Source organism: Apiospora hydei, assembly GCF_038363865.1.
Source record: "Apiospora hydei strain CBS 114990 chromosome Unknown utg000007l_segment0_segment0, whole genome shotgun sequence".
NCBI lineage: Eukaryota > Fungi > Ascomycota > Sordariomycetes > Amphisphaeriales > Apiosporaceae > Apiospora > Apiospora hydei.
The window spans coordinates 4,026,896-4,047,133 of NW_027117366.1; the positions used below are offsets into that span (position 1 = coordinate 4,026,896).

The 20,238-nt window shown below is 37.0% G+C and overlaps 2 protein-coding genes across 2 annotated transcripts; both read left to right on the top strand.

Annotated features, from left to right (window-relative positions):
* Positions 1 to 10,466: 10,466 nt before the first annotated feature.
* PG997_010395 (uncharacterized protein) lies at positions 10,467 to 11,711 on the top strand (the record flags this gene model as incomplete). Its single annotated transcript, XM_066814710.1, has 1 exon — positions 10,467 to 11,711. The coding sequence occupies one exon, from the start codon at positions 10,467 to 10,469 to the stop codon at positions 11,709 to 11,711; it is 1,245 nt and encodes a 414-aa protein (XP_066666672.1).
* Positions 11,712 to 17,748: 6,037 nt separating this feature from the next.
* Positions 17,749 to 18,867, top strand: PG997_010396 (uncharacterized protein; the record flags this gene model as incomplete). Its single annotated transcript, XM_066814711.1, has 1 exon — positions 17,749 to 18,867. The coding sequence occupies one exon, from the start codon at positions 17,749 to 17,751 to the stop codon at positions 18,865 to 18,867; it is 1,119 nt and encodes a 372-aa protein (XP_066666673.1).
* Between the last annotated feature and the right edge of the window lie 1,371 nt (positions 18,868 to 20,238).

Consider the following 20,238-nt stretch of genomic DNA (forward strand, 5'->3'; position numbering starts at 1 on the left):
ACTAGTTATATTAAGAGGCATCCCTCGGGTATTTAAATTAATTATATAATTACGAAGTACCTTTTTTTAATCGGATTTAATTTTCGTTAAAAGTGTCCGATTTCGCGTTGTAAAGGTCGGCCATAGAGTCGGTAGTTTAGAGAAGTTCGTGGGACATTAAAGGCTTTCGTAGCAGCTCTTTAGCTAATATGCTTTACGGGGTTTCGCGTCGCTTAAATCGCTAAATCGATCCGTTTTTTAATAAAGGATTAAGCATTATAATTATAGAATTAAAACGTATTAAAATTTAAAAAATATAGTCGGTCGGAAAAGTGTCCCGGTATATAATATATCCCGCTTACTAGTAAACCACGTTAATTATTTAATATTTATTATATATATTAAAATTAATTAAATTAATCAATAAAGACTTATTATTATACGTAGTTTTAAAGAAATAATTTTATTATAATAATATTATATAAAAAGTAACGCAATTATATAAAATAGAAAGAAAGAAAAAGAGGTATTTAAATTAATTATACGTGGAATTAATAATAAAGTGGCTAATAATAAAATTAATATAGCATATAAATTATATTAAGAAACTAATTAAATAAGCCTCTTTATAAGGCCTATTAGTTTATTACCGAAAAATTGTTTTTAAACGGCGATAATTTAAGAGGTAAAGTTTTTTCGGGTTATATAAATAATTTATGTTTAAATTTTAATCATTAATTTAATAATTTTACATGAGTTATATATAAAAAATCTATTATTAAGCTATATTTATTTTAAAGACTAATAGAAAAACTATTAAATCGTAATTATAAAATATATTCGTTAAAAACCTTGAAACTCTTTTTTAATTATATTAATATTATTATTATTTATACGGTAGCCGAACTTTTTATTTTCTTTTAAAAAAACTCGAATAACGTTAAAATAATTAATACTTTTAATAAATTTTAATAAAAGCGAATACTTTTAAAGCTATATAATAAAATTAAAGTTAATAATGTCGTATTTTTTCAAAATGAAAAAATTTAAATGTACACTATTTTTTAATTTAAACGAAACTATTAATTAAATATATTAATTAATAAATAAATACGTAAAAAAATAAAATATTAGTAATTATTCTAATATACGAGGTAGTTATTTATAGTATTTCTTTAGGTTTTTTTAAAAAATTCCTTTAAAGCTTTAAATATAATTATATAATTATAAACTTTAAACAATAAAAATCTTTTATATATATTAAAAATAATAACATTAATATTAAGTATTTTTATTTTTATATTTATTATTTTATTACTATTAATAAACTTTAAAAATATACTATTAATAATTATATTAATGTTAATATTAACTTATAATTATTATTATTATTACGTTTATTTTAAAATTTACTTTTAAATATACTTTAAAACTTACTTGAAATTTAATTATATTTAACGTAGTTTATTACCGAGTCGCCTATATCACTAAGTCGCCTACTTTTACTATTTTTTAATACTTTTATATAGATTAATTTAATTATAATACATTAAATTAATTAAAACTACTCGCTATTAGAATCGCTACTTAATTCTACATCCTTTTTACATGTTCGCGTATTATGACCTGTTTCGCCGCAAATGCTATAGCGCCTGCCGCCCGTCGCGCGCCGCTTCGACGAACCCCTATTTTCGCCTTCGCCGGTCGCTGAACGCTTCCCTTTTGCCTTTTCGTCCTGTAACGCTTGAGATTCTTGAATAGTAAGGGGTCCTTTAAGCTTAACTCGCGATTTCTTGGCTCTCTGGCGCTTTGAAAGGGTTAAATTAGCCTTTTTTAAAGTACGTATCCGATCTTTTATAAGGGTTATTTTATATATAATTATATATAACGTGGTTTACTACTACGCGACGCATATCACTTAGCGACGCACTTTTTCCACTTCTCGACCCTTTTATATAAATTAATTTAACTATAACGCTTAAAATCAATTAAAACTACTCGTTATCCGATTTTTCGATTGATTTTATATTTTTTTATATGTTTGCGTATTGTCGCCTGTTTCGCCGCAGATTTTATAGCGCCTGCCGCCCGTCGCGCGCCTTTTCGACGAACCTTTATTTTCGCTTTCATTAGTCGTTGGCCGCTTTTTTTTGCTTTTTCGTTTTATAGTTTTCGAGATTCTTTAATTGTAAGGGTTCCTTTAAGCTAGATTTGCGACTTTTTACCTTTCCGGCGCTTTAAAAGGGCTAAATTAGCCTTTTATAATATACGTATTTAATTTTTTATAAAAGTTATTTTATACACGATTATATGTATACTTTTCGTTATTTAATTTACTATTTTAAAATTAGCGTTAAGAAGCTTTTTTAATAGGTAAATAGTTTTTTTTAATAAAAAAAGAGTACTTAATTATTTATTAAAAAGTTAAACGGCGTTTAAAGGTTATAAATGCTAACTGTCCACGAACACGACGGGCTAAGTATAGGTGTCCGGAGACGTATATTTAATTTATTAATTACCTCGTTAAGGTTATAAGGTATTAAATTAAATACGTTAAATTTAAATTTAATATTATTTTTTATAAAAATAGTGAAATACGTAGCTTTAAAAGCGATAAAAAACTTTAGCTTCGTAATATAATTTAGTGAGGCCTTAATAAACAGCTCGATTTCTTTTAAATACGCGCGCTTTAAAGGCGAATAAAGTGTTATATTTAATGGCTAAAGTAAATAAAAAGAATAAGAAAGTATATTAAGCGTAATAATACCGTTATTTTTATAGTATACCTCGAATTCGGCCGAAATATAGCTCTCGTGGCCGTCGAGGATTAAGAGGCGATATAGACTTTTTGTTCGCGATTTAGTATATTTATCGAAATGTTTAATCTAGTCTAGGCTTATTTTATTATTTATTTAACTATTCGAAATCCGTTTAATTATTTAATTGCCCGGTAAGTCGTATTCGGTGGCTTAGTTCGTTAGGTAATATTAGCCCTAAATAATTAAGAACGGCGGGATGTATTAGCCTTGTAAATTAATATATTTAATCGCCGTTAACTATTCCCGATTACTAGGCTAGATCGATTTCGCCTTCCTACGCCGATCGGCGCGTATTATAACGAGAGTTAACCCGATTATATTTATTATAAAGCCGGTTCTATCGAAATTATATATATCCTCGTTAACGATACTGTATTTAGCCTTTATATTCGTAATTAATATAAACTAGGCGAAAATAACGTTCGAATCCTTATAAAAGCCTTTTAATAATCGTATCGACGATTTATTTTAGTTTTAAGGGTTTAGGTTACGGTTAATAAATCGCTTAACTTAATACTTATCGACGCGTTTACCGCTACGCGACGCGGTAAAAAGATTAGCTATATCTTCTATATTAACTATATTAAGAGGCATTCCTCGGGTATTTAAATTAATTATATACTTTCGAAATACTCTCTTTTTAATCGGATTTATTTTTTATCGAAAGTGTCCGATTTCGCGTTGTAAAGGTCGGCCGTGGAGTCGGTAGTTTAAAAAGTTCGTGGGACATTAAAGGCTTTCGTAGAATATATTAACTAAAGAGCTACTGCGAAAGCCTTTAATGTCCCACGAACTTTTTTAAACTACCGACTTCACGGCTAACCTTAATAACGCGAAATCGGATACTTTCGACGAAAATTAAATCCGATTAAAAAGGAGGTGCTTCGTAAATATATAATTAATCTAAATACTTAAAAGATACCTCTTAATGTAGCTGGTGTAAAAAATATAGCCAATCTCTTCACCGCGTCGCGCGGCGGCGAACGCGTCGGCAAACACTAGGTTAGGCGCTTTATCGACCGTTACCCGGACTTAAAGACTAAAATAAATCGTTAGTACGATTATTAAAAAGTTTTTTATAAGGATTTTAAAGTTATTTCCGGCTGGTTTACACTAGTCGCGAATATAAAGGCGAAATACGAGATCGTCGATAAAGATATTTAAAATTTTAACGAGACCGGCTTTATTATAAATATAATCGGGTTAATACTCGTTATAATACGCGCTAAGCGGCGTAAAAAAACGAAATCGGTTTAGCCTAATAATCGGGAATAAGTAACGGCGATTAAATATATTAATTCGCAGGGTTAATATATTCCGCCGTTTTTAATTATTTAAGGCTAATATTACCTCGCGAACTGGTCCCGCGAAACCGATTTATCGGGCGACTAGGTAATTAAACCGACTTTTAATAGTTAAACTAATAACGAAACAGGCTTAAACTAAATTAAACACTTCGATAAATATATTAAAGCGTAAACGAAAAGTTCCCACCGCCTCCTGATTATCGATAGCCACGAGAGCTATATTCCGGCCGAATTCGAGGCATACTATTAAGATAATAATATTATTACACTCGGTATACCTCCTATTTATCGCACTTACTTTAGCCACTCGATGTAGCACTTTATTCGCCTTTAAAGCGTGCTTATTTAAAGGAAATTAAACTATTTATTAAAGCCTCGATAAATTACATTACGAAGCTCGAGTTTTTTATCGCTTTTAAGGCCGCGTATTTTGCTATTTTTACGGGAAATAATATTAAATCCGGATTTAACGTATTTAATTTAATACTTTATAACCTTAACGAAGTAATTAATAAGTTAAATGTACGTCTCCGGACACCTATACTTAGCCCGTCGCGTTCGGGGACAGTTAACACTTATAACTCTTAAACGCCGTTTAATTTTTAATAAATAATTAAGTACTCTTTTTTATTAAAAAAAGGGTGTTTACCTATTATGGAAGCTCGTTAACGTTAATTTTAAAAACGGTGAACTAAATAACGAAAGGTATATATATAATCGTATATAAAATAACCTTTATAAAGGATTAAATATATATATTACGAGAGGTTAATTTAACCCTTTCGAAGCGCCGGAAAATTAAAAAGTCGCGAGTCCAGCTTAAAAGAGCCCTTACTATTAAGGAATCTTAAAGGCTGCAGGACGAAAAGGTAAAAGGAAAGCGTCCAGCGATTGACGAAAGCGAAAATGCTGGTTTATCGAAGAGGCGCGCGATGGGCGGCAGGCGCTGTGGGATCTACGGCGAAACAAGCCATAATGCACGAACATATGAAAAGGATATGAAATCGAGTAGCGAATCGGATAGCGAGTGAATTTAGTTAATAAAGCGCGTTGTGATTAAATAAACCTATATAGAAGTGTCGAAAAATAGAAAAAGTGTCCCGGTATGTGATATGTCCCGCTTACTGGTAAACCACGTTATATATATTAAATTTATAGTTTAGTTAAAAAAGATTAAAGAAAGGATTTATCGAAGTCGGTAGGTTTTTTTTCGAACCGCTAGCTATTTTATAAGCCTTATTAAAAGGGTTACTTAATTAGCTTATTAATGTAATCCGTATATTATATTAACTTTATTACCGGTTATTTTATTATTAACTCTATATATAATTAATTTAAAAGCTTCTTCTTTCTTTTTTAATTACTATATATAATTACGTTACTCTTTTACATAGTGTTATTAATATAAATAATTTTAATTTTAGTTTTTAAAATTAAATAATAATTAAAAAATAATTTATCGAAAATTCATTAAATAAACCCGGGTTAAATTATAATAATAAATTAATAAAAATTTAAATAATAAGGTTTTTATAAAAATCTTTTAAAAAAACAAAAGAAAAACTTTAAATTAAACTTATAAAACGTTAATTAAACGAAATAATAATAATATTATTTATAACGTAGTTTACCACTACGCGACGTATATTACTTAACGACGCATTTAAATTTAATTTTAATATAATTAAACTTTAACGCGTAATACCTTTATAATTATAATGCTTAATTAATTTTAAAAGATCGGATAGTTTTAGTAATTTAAGCGACACGAAACGGACCGAATTAAATAAGTTAAAAAGTAATAGTAAAAGCTTATAATATACCCGAATTAATTTTACGTTATCGAATTTACGGCCGAATTTTAAAACGCGAAATTCGACCGAAACGATATAAACTAAATTTAATTAAAAAGAGGTACTTCGTAAATATATAATTAATTTAGATATCTGAGGAATACCTCCCGATTTTGCTAGTGTAAAAGATATGGCTATTTTTTTACCGCGTCGCGCGGCGGCGACCGCGTCGGTAAGCACTAGGTTAGGCGCTTTATTAACCGTAACCCGGATTTAAAAATTAAAATAAATCGTCGGTACGATTATTAAAGGGCTTTTTACGAGGATTTTAAAGTTATTTCCGGTTAGTTTACGCTAGTCGCGAATATAAAGGCGAAATACGGGATCGTTAACGAAGATATTTAGAATTTCGACGAAACCGGTTTTATAATAAATATAATCGGGTTAATACTCGTCGTAATACGCGCCGAGCAGCGTAGAAAAACGAAGTCGGTCTAGTCTAATAATCGGGAATAAGCAACGGCGATTAAATGTATTAATTCGCAGGGCTAGTGTATTCCGCCGTTTTTAATCGTTTAAGGTTAATATTACCTCGCGAACTAGTCTCGCGAAACCGATTTATCGGGCGACTAAGTGATTAAGCCGATTTCTAATAATTAAACTAATAACGAAATAAGCTTAAACTAAATTAAACACTTTAATAAACATATTAAAGCGTAGACGAAAAGTTCCCACCGCCTTTTAATTATCGACAGCCACGAGAGTTATATTTCGGCCGAACTCGAAGTATATTACTAAGATAATAATATTGTTACACTCGGTATACCTCTTTATTTATTTTACTTATTTTAATTATTCGATGTAGCACTTTATTTAGTTTTAAAGCGTACTTATTTAAAGGAAATCGAGCTGTTTATTAAAACCTCGATAAATTATATTATAAAGCTCGAGTTTTTTATTACCTTTAAAGCCGCGTATTTCGTTATTTTTATAAAAAATAATATTAAATTTAAATTTAACGTTTCTAATTTAATCCCTTATAATTTCGATAAGGTAATTAATAAGTTAAATATACGTCTCCGGACGTTTACACTTAATTTATCCCGTTCGAGGACGGCTAATACTTACGACCTTTAAACGCCGTTTAACCTTTAATAAATAACTAAGCATTTTACTTATATTAAAAAGAGGGTATTTATTTATTAAAAAAAGTTTTCCGACGCCGATTTTAAATACGGTAAACTAAATAGCGAAGGGTATAATTAAAATAGCCTATAAAATAACCCTTATACGCGATAAAATACATATACTAAAAAAGGCTAATTTAACACTTTTTAAGCGCCGGAGAGCTAAAAAGTCGCGAGTCTAGCTTAGAGGAGCCCTTACTATTAAGGAATTTTAGCAGTTACAGGACGAGAAAACAAAAGGGAGGTGTTCAGCGCCCGATGAAGGTAAAAATAGGGGTTCGTCGAAGCGGAGGGCGACCGGTGAAAAACGCTGTGATATTTACGGCGAAATAGGTTACAATACGCGAATATATAAAAAAGATATAAAATTAAGCGAAGAATCGGATAGCGAATAGTTTTAATTAATTTTAAGCGTTATAATTAAATTAATTTATATAAAAAGGTCGAAAAGTAAAAAAAGTACGTCGCTAAGTGATATGCGTCGCGTAGTAGTAAACCACGTTATTACTTTTTATATATATATTATATTCGTTTTACGGAAAACGTTAACTTATTATTTATTACGTGTAAAAAAATAAAACACCTTTTATTTTTAAATATAATAAATTAAAGTAAATAAATATTTTGGCTTAGTTAATTAAATAGTAATTAATTAATAATAAATCAATAGTAAAATATCTTATTTTATTTAAAAGTTCCTTCGCCTATTCCGGTTTTTTCATTATTAATTTACCGGCTTTTTCTTTTCGATTTTTTCGATAGTGTTATTTATTCCGCGATTTTATCGCGTTAAAACACTTTTTTCGTATTACGTAGTATACGTTTAGCTTTTTCTTCTTTATTTTTTCGTAATTTAAAAAGGTAAATAAGTAATACGCCGCGTTAAAATTATTATTATATATTAAATATAAATTAATAGTCAAAATAAAAGATAAATTAATAAAAAATAAATTAAACTTATTTAATAAATTTAATAAACTAGTTTAATATATTAATTTAATTTAATTCAATAATTAACGAATTACTATGATTTAATTAATAAAAAATTATTAAAATATTTTCTATAGTTTTATTTATATTTATTAATTTTATAATTGATAAAAACCGATTATAAAATTAAAAGCCGTTATAATATTATTAATTTTATTAATAATAACGTAATCCACGGTTTAATTAAACACACGGTCTAATTAAACACTTTCTAAGGCCTCGTATAATGAAATATAAATTAATTCCATTATAACGTATTTAATATATTAAAATTAATCGAAATCCTCCTCTCTAAATATTTTTATATTATTTTAATAGGTGCGCGCATTATGCCCGGGCTCCCCGCAGATTTTATAGCGTCGCGGGCGCGTCTCAAGCCTTCTCGTACAACCACTACTCCGGCGCGATTTATCTTATAACTGTTTATTAACGTTTTTTTAAGACTATAAGTTTTTTTTAATTTATATACGAAGTAATCTTTTATCTTGTAGCCGTTTTTTTTCGTACGGCGGCGCCGGTTAAGTATCTCATTTACTTCTCGTAATACAGTTACTTTACCTTTTAAAAAAGCGAGCCGGTGCATTACCTGCGTTATACTTTTCGTAATTTAATTAAATCTAGTTAAAATCGATATCGGAGAGTTATTTTAATGCCGTATAATACGGTTTCGAACGTATTCGGTTTAAAATTAAACCTTAATCGGGTTATTTAAAGTTTTTAATTCCTAAGGAATAAATAGGCCGGAAAACGTCCCCGGAGGTGTTAAAATACGTAGCTTTACATTTAATTATAAAATAACATATTTCGGATTATACGAGACGAGTCCTGTCCCTTAAAAGCCTCTTTATATATTCGAAACGGTAAAAGTCGCCTAGAACGCTTTTAAAAACGCTAGTAGGAAGTCCTCCTTTAAGATATAAATAATATGCGCCCGTATAAAACCTTTAATTTCTTTCCCGTACGCCCTTTTTAACGCACGAAAACAGCCGATATTAAGAGGCTAGAGCTTATGCGACGAATAAGAAGGTATATAGAGTATAATCATCGAGTTCTCTTTATAATAAAGCTCGAAAGCTATCGAGTGGTAGTTTTTATAGCCGTTAAAGATTAATAAGCGGTAAGCACCCTTTATACGAGACTTCGTATATTTATTAAAGTATTAAATCTAATCCTCGCCTTTTTATTCGTGGTCCAGCTATTTTTAATAACTGCGATTACTTAGTCTTTTAATAATAGGCTGTTTTTATACTAAGAAAAGAGGTACGTTTTCCCGGTAAAAATAATATACGGAGGAATAACGTAACCGTGTAATTTAACGCCTTAAATTATTATAACCTATTCCCGGTTCCCTTACTATACTACCCTAGGCTTTCCGCGTCGATTAAAAGTGATTACGATTATTTCGGACGAGATTTAGCTTATAAAAAACCCGGTCTCGTCGAAATTATATATATCCTTTTTTTAAATTCTATATTTATTAATTATATTCCGTACGAAAATAGACTACGCGCGATACGCGTCGGGATTTTCGTAAAAAACTTTTTAATAATCGATTTTTCGGTTAAAACGCGTCCGGAGATCTAGTTATCGTCGTACGAAGTTAAAGGCCTAGTTAACGCCGACGCGTCCCGCGTCGCGTAGATTAAATAATCGATTCGCTATATCTTTAACACTATTTATTCGAGGCAAAAACGATCGCGAATTTAAATTAATTATATATTATACGATTAATTACTCTTTAAAATTCGTAAGCTTTTATATTAACGACTACGTATTTCGTCGTAAAATATTACTGCGACGCCGGTAACGAAAAGTTATATAAGGGATATTATATATTCGCGCTGCGGCTCGTATATATAATTTAAAGTCTTTTTAAAGCGCTTAAAGCGCTAATTATATATCGTTCTCTTTTTATTAATTTACTATTATAAGTAATAAAAATATAAGGTATAAAATATAAGTTATACGAAATTAAAAGAAAGTGTTTAATTAAACCGTGTATTTAATTAAACCGTAGATTACGTTATATTAAATTCTTTTATAAAAAACCTCGGTTAATAATAATAACTTAGATAATTTAATAATAAACGTTTTTAAATTTATAAAAGCTTATTTTATTAAAGTATTTTTAAAAATTTAAAGGACATGCAGTTCGGTTTTACTCAGCTAATCTCCACTTGGTCACTGCTGCTGCCTAGAGCTCTAGGCCGAGTGTTCGGTAAGGCTGCGTTCAGATGGAACAGAACCCCCACATCAGCTCGTCACCAAGTCGACCGATCTCCCTTTTGTCCCAAACAATTGAATCAATTCTCTTCCATGCCCAAACATTCTTTTCAACCATCGCGCTCGTGATACTTCCCCGCCACCTAGCTTTGATTGTTCGGTTCCAGAATGGGCAAGCCCTCGGATACTGCCGGCGCTGCCTCTGATGCCGTTTCCCTTCACACCAACCCTGGCCAGTCGTTGGGAAACGACTACGACCATCAAGATGCACCTGAACTCGACATAGACGGCATCGATGACCTCCCTCCCCTCTACAGCGATGCCGTGTCTTCCGGAGACTTGAATGAGCCGCTGCTTCCCGCCTCCGATTCAACAAGCCAAGAACCATCGTCATTATGCCAGCCTTTTCAGAAGGATTGCAACTCGGGTGCTGCCTACTACGTAGACCAGCGCCTCGAGTCCCCCAAGGTTCTGGAACAGCACCTTCGGCACTGGGCTGCTGCCCCTCCTCGGCCGTACATCAAGATTGTGGGGACCCATCGCCAGACGGAGAAGAGGAGCAACAACAAGAGCGAAACCAAGACAATCACCGACTTCGACGTCGCCATCGAGATGACGCCCTACCTGTACTCCAACGCCCAATACCGCAAGTCCTGGTCGCAGCTGCGCACCGTCGACAATGGCGAGAGGGCGCGCCGCGGCACGATCCTGAAGAAGTGCGCCCCGGGCGCCGTGCAGCACATCGAGGTGGGCGGCGCGCAGAAACCGACGCTGGAGGAGTGGTGCCACCGCTTCTGCGCCAACCACGGCGGCCTCAAGTGCTTCAGCCTGCGGCGCGAGATGACGGGTTTCGACTTCGCCTCGGTCCAGCAGAAGCTCATCAAGCTGGTGCGTGACACCAACTACCGCGGCCAACTGAGCATCTACATGCAGACCCGCGACGGGCTGGTCGAGGTCTACAACGACGCGCACACCAACCGTTGGCGACTCACCTCGTGGATTCAGTGGGTGTTTTATCTTACCCTCCTCTTCCTCTTCTCCTGGCCATATTTATGGCTGCGGACCAAGCGCTTCGAGGTGGCCGTCGCCGAGTGGCCCTTTTCGCGCATGGCAGCGGGATCGGGAGCAGAGGCAGGAGCATCATCCCTCGGGAGCAGCAACAGCAGCGGCCGCGAGTACGTCAGCATCAGCGAGGAGCAGTGGTACAACCTGTGGGCGCGCGCCGTGCTCAGAGCCGTCATGGAGAAGCGGCAGACTGTCCTCGACCAGGCGGACCTGCGGCGGGCCCACGAGCCGCAGCCGAGCTTCGAGTCGGGCAACGCTACCGTGGACTCAGCCGTGGGGTTTGTCCAGGCTGGCATTGGCGCCATGAACGAGGTCAATAGGCACCTGGGCTGGGGCGCTGACTGTTGAGCTTTGGCCCATACTTTTGGTGATTGCTAATATACCCAACCTAGAATTGTCTTTTCGTCATAGTTTCAAGGCCCCCGGGCGTGTAACTACTTTTACAGCTACTAGTAAACACAGGCCAGTATACGTGCTTACTAAATTAGAATTTAGTAGGCGTTAAAACCCTGGGATACGCTAAAAGTCCTAGGACACCTCTTTTAAGTAGAAAACGAGCCCCCACTTAAATCTCGGTCGAAATCGATTAGATTCGGATTTTAGTGATAAAAATATTTTTTTATTAAATATTTAAATAAATAAAATAGATAAAAATAAACTTTATATATATAAAATATTTTATTTTAAAAGAGCTATTTTAATAAAGTTAGCTTATTTTTATATCTCTTATATTTATAGAGTTTTTTTTATTTTTTATTTTTTAAAAATACGAAATATAAGTATTTCTCGGTTAAAATTAACTATCTTAAAACTTTTAATATATCCTAAGGTTTTAACGTTAATTAAATTTTAATTTAATAAGTATATAACGTAGTTTATTATTACGCGATATATATTACTTAACGACGCACTTTTTTTACCTTTCGATCTTTTTATATAAATTAATTTAATTATAACGTTTAAAATTAATTAAAACTACTCGCTATTTGATTCCTCGCTTAATTTTATATTTTTTTATATATTCGCGCATTATGACCTGTTTTGCCGTAAATACTATAACGCTTTCCACCGGTCGCCCTCCGCTTCGACGAACCCCTATTTTTACCTTTATCGGGCGCTGAATGCTTCCCTTTTACCTTTTCGTCCTGTAGCTGCTGAGATTCCTTAATAGTAAGGGCTTTTCTAAGCTAGACTCGCGATTTTTAGCTCTCTGGCGCTTAAAAAGTGTTAAATTAACCTCTTTTAATATATATATCTTATCGCGTATAAAGGTTATTTTATAGGTTATTTTAATTATACCCTTCGTTATTTAATTTATCGTATTTAAAATCGGCGTCGGAGAGCTTTTTTAATAAGTAAATACCTTTTTTAATATAAATAAAGTGTTTAATTATCTATTAAAGGTTAAACGGCGTTTAAGGGTCGTAAGTATTAGCCGTTCCTAAATAAAATAGGTTAAGTATAAGCGTCTAGAGACGTATATTTAATTTATTAATTATTTCGTCGAGATTATAAAGGATTAAATTAAAAACGTTAAATTTAAATTTAATGTTATTTTTTTAAAAAATAGCGAAATACGCGGCTTTAAAGGCGATAAAGAACTCGAGCTTTGTAATGTAATTTATCGAGGCTTTAATAAATAGCTCGATTTTTTTTAAATAAGTACGTTTTAAAGCCAAATAAAGTGCTATATCGAATAGTTAAAGTAAGTGAAATAAATAAGGAAGCATACCGAGTATAATAATATTATTATTTTAATAATATATTTCGAATTCGGCCGAAATATAACTCTCGTAATTATTAATAATTAAAAGGCGGTGAAAACCTTTCGTTTACGCTTTAATATATTTATCGAAGTGCTTAATTTAATTTAAGTGTATTTCGTTATTAATTTAACTATTAAAAGTCGGCTTAATTATTTAATCGCCCGGTAAATTAGTTTCGCGAGACTAGTTCGCGAGGTAATATTAATTTTAAATAATTAAAAACGGCGAAATATACTAGCTTTGCGAATTAATGCATTTAATAACCGTTGCTTATTCCCGATTACTAGGCTGGACCGATTTCGCTTTTTACGCCGCTCGGCGCGTATTACGATAAGTATTAACCCGATTATATTTATTATAAAGCCGGTCTCGTCGAAATTTTAAATGTTTTTATTAACGATCCCGTATTTCGCCTTTATATTTACGATTAGCGTAAACTAGCCGGAAATAATTTTAAAATCTTCGTAAAAAGCTTTTTAATAATCGTACCGACGATTTATTTTAATTTTTAAGTCCGGGTTACGGTTAATAAAACGTTTAACCTAGTGCTTACCGACGCGGTCGCCGCCGCGCGACGCGCTAAGGAGATTAGCTATATTTTTTACATTAGCGAAATCGGGAGGCATCCTTTAAATATTTAGATTAATTATATATTTACGAAATACCTCCTTTTTAATTAAATTTAGTTTACGTCGTTTCGGTCGGATTTCGCGTTTTAAAATTCGGCCGTAAATTCGATAACGTAAAATTAATTCGGGTATATTATAAGTTTTTATTATTACTTTTTAACTTATTTAATTCGGTTCGTTTTGTATCGCTTAAATTACTAAGACTATTCGATCTTTTTAAAATTAACTAACCATTATAATTATAAAAGTATTACGCGTTAAAATTTAACGTGGTTTACTACTACGCGACGCATATCACTTAACGACGCATTTAAATTTAATTTTAATATAATTAAACTTTAATACGTAATACCTTTATAATTATAATGCTTAATTAATCTTAAAAGATCGGATAGTTTTAATAATTTAAGCGATATAAAACGGACTGAATTAAATAAGCTAAAAAGTAACAGTTAAAATTTATAATATACCCGAATTAATTTTACGTTATCGAATTTATAGCCGAATTTTAAAACGCGAAATCTAACCGAAACGACGTAAATTAAATTTAATTAAAAAGGAGGTACTTCGTAAGTATATAATTAATTTAAATATCCGAGGGATACCTCCCGATCTCGTTAATGTAAAAATATGGCTAATCTCTTTACCGCGTCGCGCGGCGGCGACCGCGTCGGTAAACACTAGGTTAGGCGCTTTATTAACCGTAATCCGAACTTAAAGACTAAAATAAATCGTCGGTACGATTATTAAAAAGTTTTTTATAAAGATTTTAAAATTATTTCCGGCTAGTTTACGCTAGTCGCGAATATAAAAGCGAAATACGGGATCGTTAATGAAGATATTTAAAATTTTAACGAAACCGGCTTTATAATAAATATAATCGAGTTAACACTTATCGTAATACGCGCCGAGCGGCGTAAAAAGCGAAATCGGTTTAGCTTAATAATCGGGAATAAACAACGGCGATTAAATATATTAATTCGTAAGGCTGGTATATTCCGCCGTTCTTAATTATTTAAAGCTAATATTACCTCGCGAACTGGTTCCGCGAAACCGATTTACCGGGCGACTAAGTGATTAAGCCGACTTCTAATAGCTAGACCAACAACGAGACAGGTTTAGACTAGATTAAACATTTCGATAAACACACTAAAGCGTAGACGAAAAGTTCCCACCGCTTTATAATTATCGACAGCCACGAGAGCTATATTTCGGCCGAATTCGAAACATATTACCAGGATAATAATATTATTATACTCGGTATACCTCCCTATTTATTTCACCTGCTTTAGCTACTCGATATAGTATTTTATTCGGCTTTAAAACGTATTTATTTAAAGAAAATCGAGTTATTTATTAAAGCCTCGATAAATTATATTACGAAGCTCGAGTTTTTTTATCGCCTTTAAAGCCGCGCATTTCGCTGTTTTTACGGAAAATAATATTAAATCCGGATTTAGCGTTTTTAATTTAGTCCCTTATAATCCCGACGAGGTGATTAATAAACTAAATATATATCTCCGAACGTTTACACTTAACTTATTTTATTTAAAAACGGTTAATACTTATAACCTTTAAACGCTATTTAACCTTTAATAAATAATTAAGTATTCTATTTATATTAAAAGAAAAGTGTTTATTTATTAAAAAAGCTCTCTAACGCCGATTTTAAATACGGTAGACTAAATAGCGAAGGGTATAATTAAAATAGCCCATAAAATAACCTTTATGCGCGATAAGATACATATATTAGAGGAGGCTAATTTAATATTTTCTAAGCGCCGGAGAGCTAAAAAATCGCGAGTCTAACTTAGAGAAGCCCTTACTATTAAGGAATTTCAGCAGCTATAGGACAAGAAGGCAAAAGGGAAGCGTTCAGCGCCCGATAAAAGTAAAAATAGGGGTTCGTCGAAGCGGAGGGCGACCGGTGAAAGGCGCTGTAGTGTTTACGGCGAAACAGGTCACAATGCGCGAACATATAAAAAAGATATAAAATTAAACGAGGAATCGGATAGCGAGTAGTTTTAATTAATTTTAAACGTTATAATTAAATTAATTTATATAAAAAAATTAAAAAGTAGAAAAAGTGCGTCGCCAAGTGATATGCGTCGCGTAGTGGTAAACCACGTTATATTAAAATTAAATTTAAATACGTCGCTAAGTAATATACGTCGCGTAGTAGTAAACCACGTTATATTTAAATTAACCCCCTTAAATTAAAAATAACTACTCGTTCCTTATTAGCTACCTCATTATTATATACTTTACTACTTTATTTATCTTGCTCAAGGGGCACTGCTTCATACTCCCGAGCCTAAGGGACTTGCTATTACGTGATTAGATTCGAGGTGCAGGAGGATTCAAGGGAGTCGAGATACTCCGGAATTCCCGCAAGGAGTTCGTTTGCCTACACCAATACGCTTACGAGATGCAGAAGGGATATTGTGTGGTTTGACGGCGGCCATCGCAGCTGTGCAAATACAGATGGGCGAAGCCAGTGGTCCGCCTTGGCACACAAGCACACCACCACTGATGAACTGGCCAGCGTTGTTCCATTCGACCATCACTGTAAAGGGTGGCTATTCGACCAGCCTATTGCGAACTCCGCTATCGACCTGCAAATAATATTGGCGTCACCCGGAACAGGGGCGACTACACGGAACGCTTGTAGTCAGGGTGTCGACTTACTTCCCGAGTCCTCCGGCATCGGGTCCGGGATCGCTGTATGTGAGAACTTCACTTCCCGTACCGGATGGCTGAGCTGAATCGGAATCTTAGTTGAAAGAGAATGCCATCAGTCATCTAAAGGAACCCAGTCCCTTTGGGTACCATCCTCGGTGTCCTAAGTGTAGTGGGGATGATCCTGGTATCCCCAGCCAGCATCGTCGTCTTCACCTTGACCCGTGACCATGTTTACCGTAGTCTCCTACAGGAATCCTAGTTTCGGTCTATGCGGGTACGTGGATGTAATTCTGTGCAAGTAGTAAAGAGAACTGTACGAGAAGTTCACTTGGGAAATTGCTGAACTTGGGCACCAGGGATCTTGACACTGTTTTTTATAGGCCTATCGGAAGACAGCGGAACTCATACAACCACGTCAAGGGCAGCCAAGCTTGCAGCCGAGTCTTAATATTGTGTATACATATCATGTTTCGAATTACTATTTCGGTGAAGCCAGCCTCCATAGCATGGGGCAATGTACGCAAGGCAAACTCGCTTCCCGCTGCTGGATGCAGCAATTGTGGCCATGAGGTATCCGGTGTAGTTTCTTCGACTGGCTGGATGTGCAACAATGGCCGCCTCGGGGTTACCAAGAACCTCATGGTGCTCGTACAGTCGGGCAATGTCAAGGATATTCACGAGATACCCAACGGAGACCTTTTCCGAGATTTTTAATACCGGCTTTCCACACACCTTCGATGGCCCAAGTCGATTTGCTTGGCTAACATGCTGTTTTTGAGTTCCATTGCCGAGTGTTGCAAACCGAGTCTGCTGGTTCAGGGAGTAGGCTACAGTACGGTGCATACATGCAGAACGATGATAACGATGAACTTCGAAGAGGCCCTTGCGTTCGTTTATGCTCATGAACTACTGCCTTTCAGTGGACTGACTGGCATGCCTACCGTGTAATCATGTTTTTATGTCACATCGGCCATGGCCTGCTCTGCCTCACTCCGATAAGCTGAACTACATAAGAAAGGCACAGCAAAGAGCGAACAAGACCGAAATACTTGGGCAACCTCAAATACACTCCCTTATACCACAGGCTGCCTGATAGGTCACTTTAAGGATTGGTGCATAGACTCCTTATCCAAAAGCTGGTGTGGCGGGCTGCTGTACTCTGGAAAGGTGCATCATTTTGGTTCTTCATCCCATCTAATCGGATGCCAAGTTGGCGGTTGGTTATGCGGGAAGGCGGCCCAGGATCTGATGTTTGCTGCTTGGCTTGCCACCGTTCTTGGTGCACGGACTTTGACGTCAAGAAACACCATGGCCTGGTTTCCCCCAACCAAGTTTCAACAACTGCAACACCAAGACCTGTTTCCCGAGTTTCAATCGCGGAATCCCTTGGGCCAAATGCGTCCTCTGCAGATATGTATCGCGCCGAGCGAGCCCGGGTTCCTGACGCCCATGCGCGTCAACGCTCTGCACCGCGCATTGCGTCATCATGTCACAGACAATCGGCACCCGCCATCCACGCCCGCAGACTCATTGTCCGCGCCACCAAGCAACAGCCCGGCACTTCTGTTGGCGTTCGAGCCTGCGCCGTCCTATAAAGTCCCGCGAGCCAGAGACGAGGACAAGGTCAAGTCGGGTCTCCAGCAGGCGCTCCAAGTTCCCCAACTGAGCGCATCGGGCGCGAGAGGCCTTGCTGACTCCGAGGCCACCCTCAAGCCGGACGTCCTCTTCTCGACTCACAAGCGGGCTGTGTATAGAGGCCCGGGCATGTTGGCGTTGTGGCCCATCCTGGACGCCAAGTCTCCCACGCTGTCCAAGATCCGGGGAGAAGATGCGGAGAAGGCTCTGGCAAATGCGGCCATCGCCTTTCTCCGCCGACTGTATGGTAACCGAGGTCTGGGAAACGTCACGCATCGACCAGGTCTCGGGTTGTGGGTTGACAGCATGCACTTTCGGGAGGCAAGGCAAATCGCCGATATAGAGGTCTTCCCGCAGGAGCCCGAGCAGCAGGGAGTGGGAGAGCAACAGCCAAAAGAAGATGCAGCCTCTGATGCTATCAGCTGTCGAATAGACATCAACCTCGATGTTCCCGTCATGGGCTCGTCCGATACGAATCCCTGGGCCCGCCTGGATGACATCGGCCCCCGCGGCCAAGACACCACCAGTGTCGCAGTTGAGTTGTCCACGACCGACAAGCATAGCCACGGAGAGTCCATGGTGACAGAGTCGGCGATGAAAGAGCTGGGTGCGGCATTTGCCACCGAGCTGGGGCTGGAGAAACCCCTGCTCGTAGGGCCAGAAGAGGCTTTCGGGGAAGACTGGCGCCAGATGGGCTACGAGGAACCTGTCGAGGACCCATCGAAGCGCAGCTGGCTGGCCGACACCCTGACGCTTGTTGGTGCGAGCGCCATCTTTGGCTTCTTTGAATGAGGAACCCTCCCGGGGCTAGAACACACACGCTTCGAACGCCATTTGGCGCGTAGCAGACTGCTCCGAGTTTGTTTGGATTGCCTCGTGATCCTGCTGCGAAACAAACGTGACAGCCAGCCAAAGGGGATGAGCCACCTGTCAGACGACAGACACTTTTAGCGGCGCCAATACGCACGTACAAAAAGCGACGTTGAATCCAAACCGCGACGAACCATGGGTGAGACAAGCCTTAGTACCCGCCACCAAGGGACTGCATTTTTAATTCTCGACGCTGCTCTGAAACCACATACACACACACATACACGGTGACTCGAGTACTTCGTGGTTATCCTCAGTTCACTACACTGCACAGCTTGCAGGTTCCCGCCTGCGGCACCACCCAGGTGCTGGGGTAACAGGTAGGGGAGCTCCGACAATGCGACATTGGCCGCCATTGCTTGTCGGCCGGGGTTCTGATAAGCAGCGTATCCCCTTGACGGCGACAACGCTGCCTTTCGTATAATACGTTAGGTACTTTCCGCAAATGATCGATAAGTCTATTTATCTAATTAGGTATGTATTAACGTGCACAGGACGACACGATATGGTGGGGGCAGCGTTGTTGCCATCAAGGGGATATTCACCGACCGAAGGACAGATTTGTACCTCGCCGTTGCAGCCTTCGTGGATCGCCCTCACAACGACCGACCAAGTCGATTATGCCCAGACTGACATCCCTGTTGCAAGAGGCTGTGTGTATGTGAACCAGCTCAACCGGGCTTTCTGTGATCTGCATAGTGGGATATTCCCAGTCGTGTGGTTCACCAGCATCGCTATGCCTTTTCCCCTGTTACTGATCGGTTTTCCTTGCTTGCTTGCTTGGTCTCTGGCGAGTAGAGAATGAGCAAGGCATAGACCGGACCGTTTCAATGAGGATTCTTCAGATTCCAGAACCCCCGGAGCTTGCCGGGCCATCCGATGTGTGGCCGGGGCGGTGCAGTGGACGACAGTGGCACCGGCTCTGCGACAGCCACCGTGACCAACCGGGTCGAAGTTGCATTGGTCCGCAGTCAAGCTCAGCCAAGGCGTAACTAGCTCACTTTTGAGAGTGGCTTTATTTTCCCCTCTCGTCTTTTTGTCGATTGATCTTCATCATTGCCTGCCTGATGGAGAGAGGACGACAAATTCGGCCGAGTTGAGTTTGCTTCTGATGCGGATCAAGGGCTGGCAAAGCGCCTGAGTGCCCGTCTGCAAGGGCAATAAGGTTTAGTCTCTATGGGCATTATGGGGAAAAAGGGGCAGCGTCGCGGATGCTTGGCGTTGCAAGTGTCCCGGGGTGCCATGCAGGGGAGCTCATGCGCAGCCAATGCAGCCGCGCCGAGCAGGGGTCCA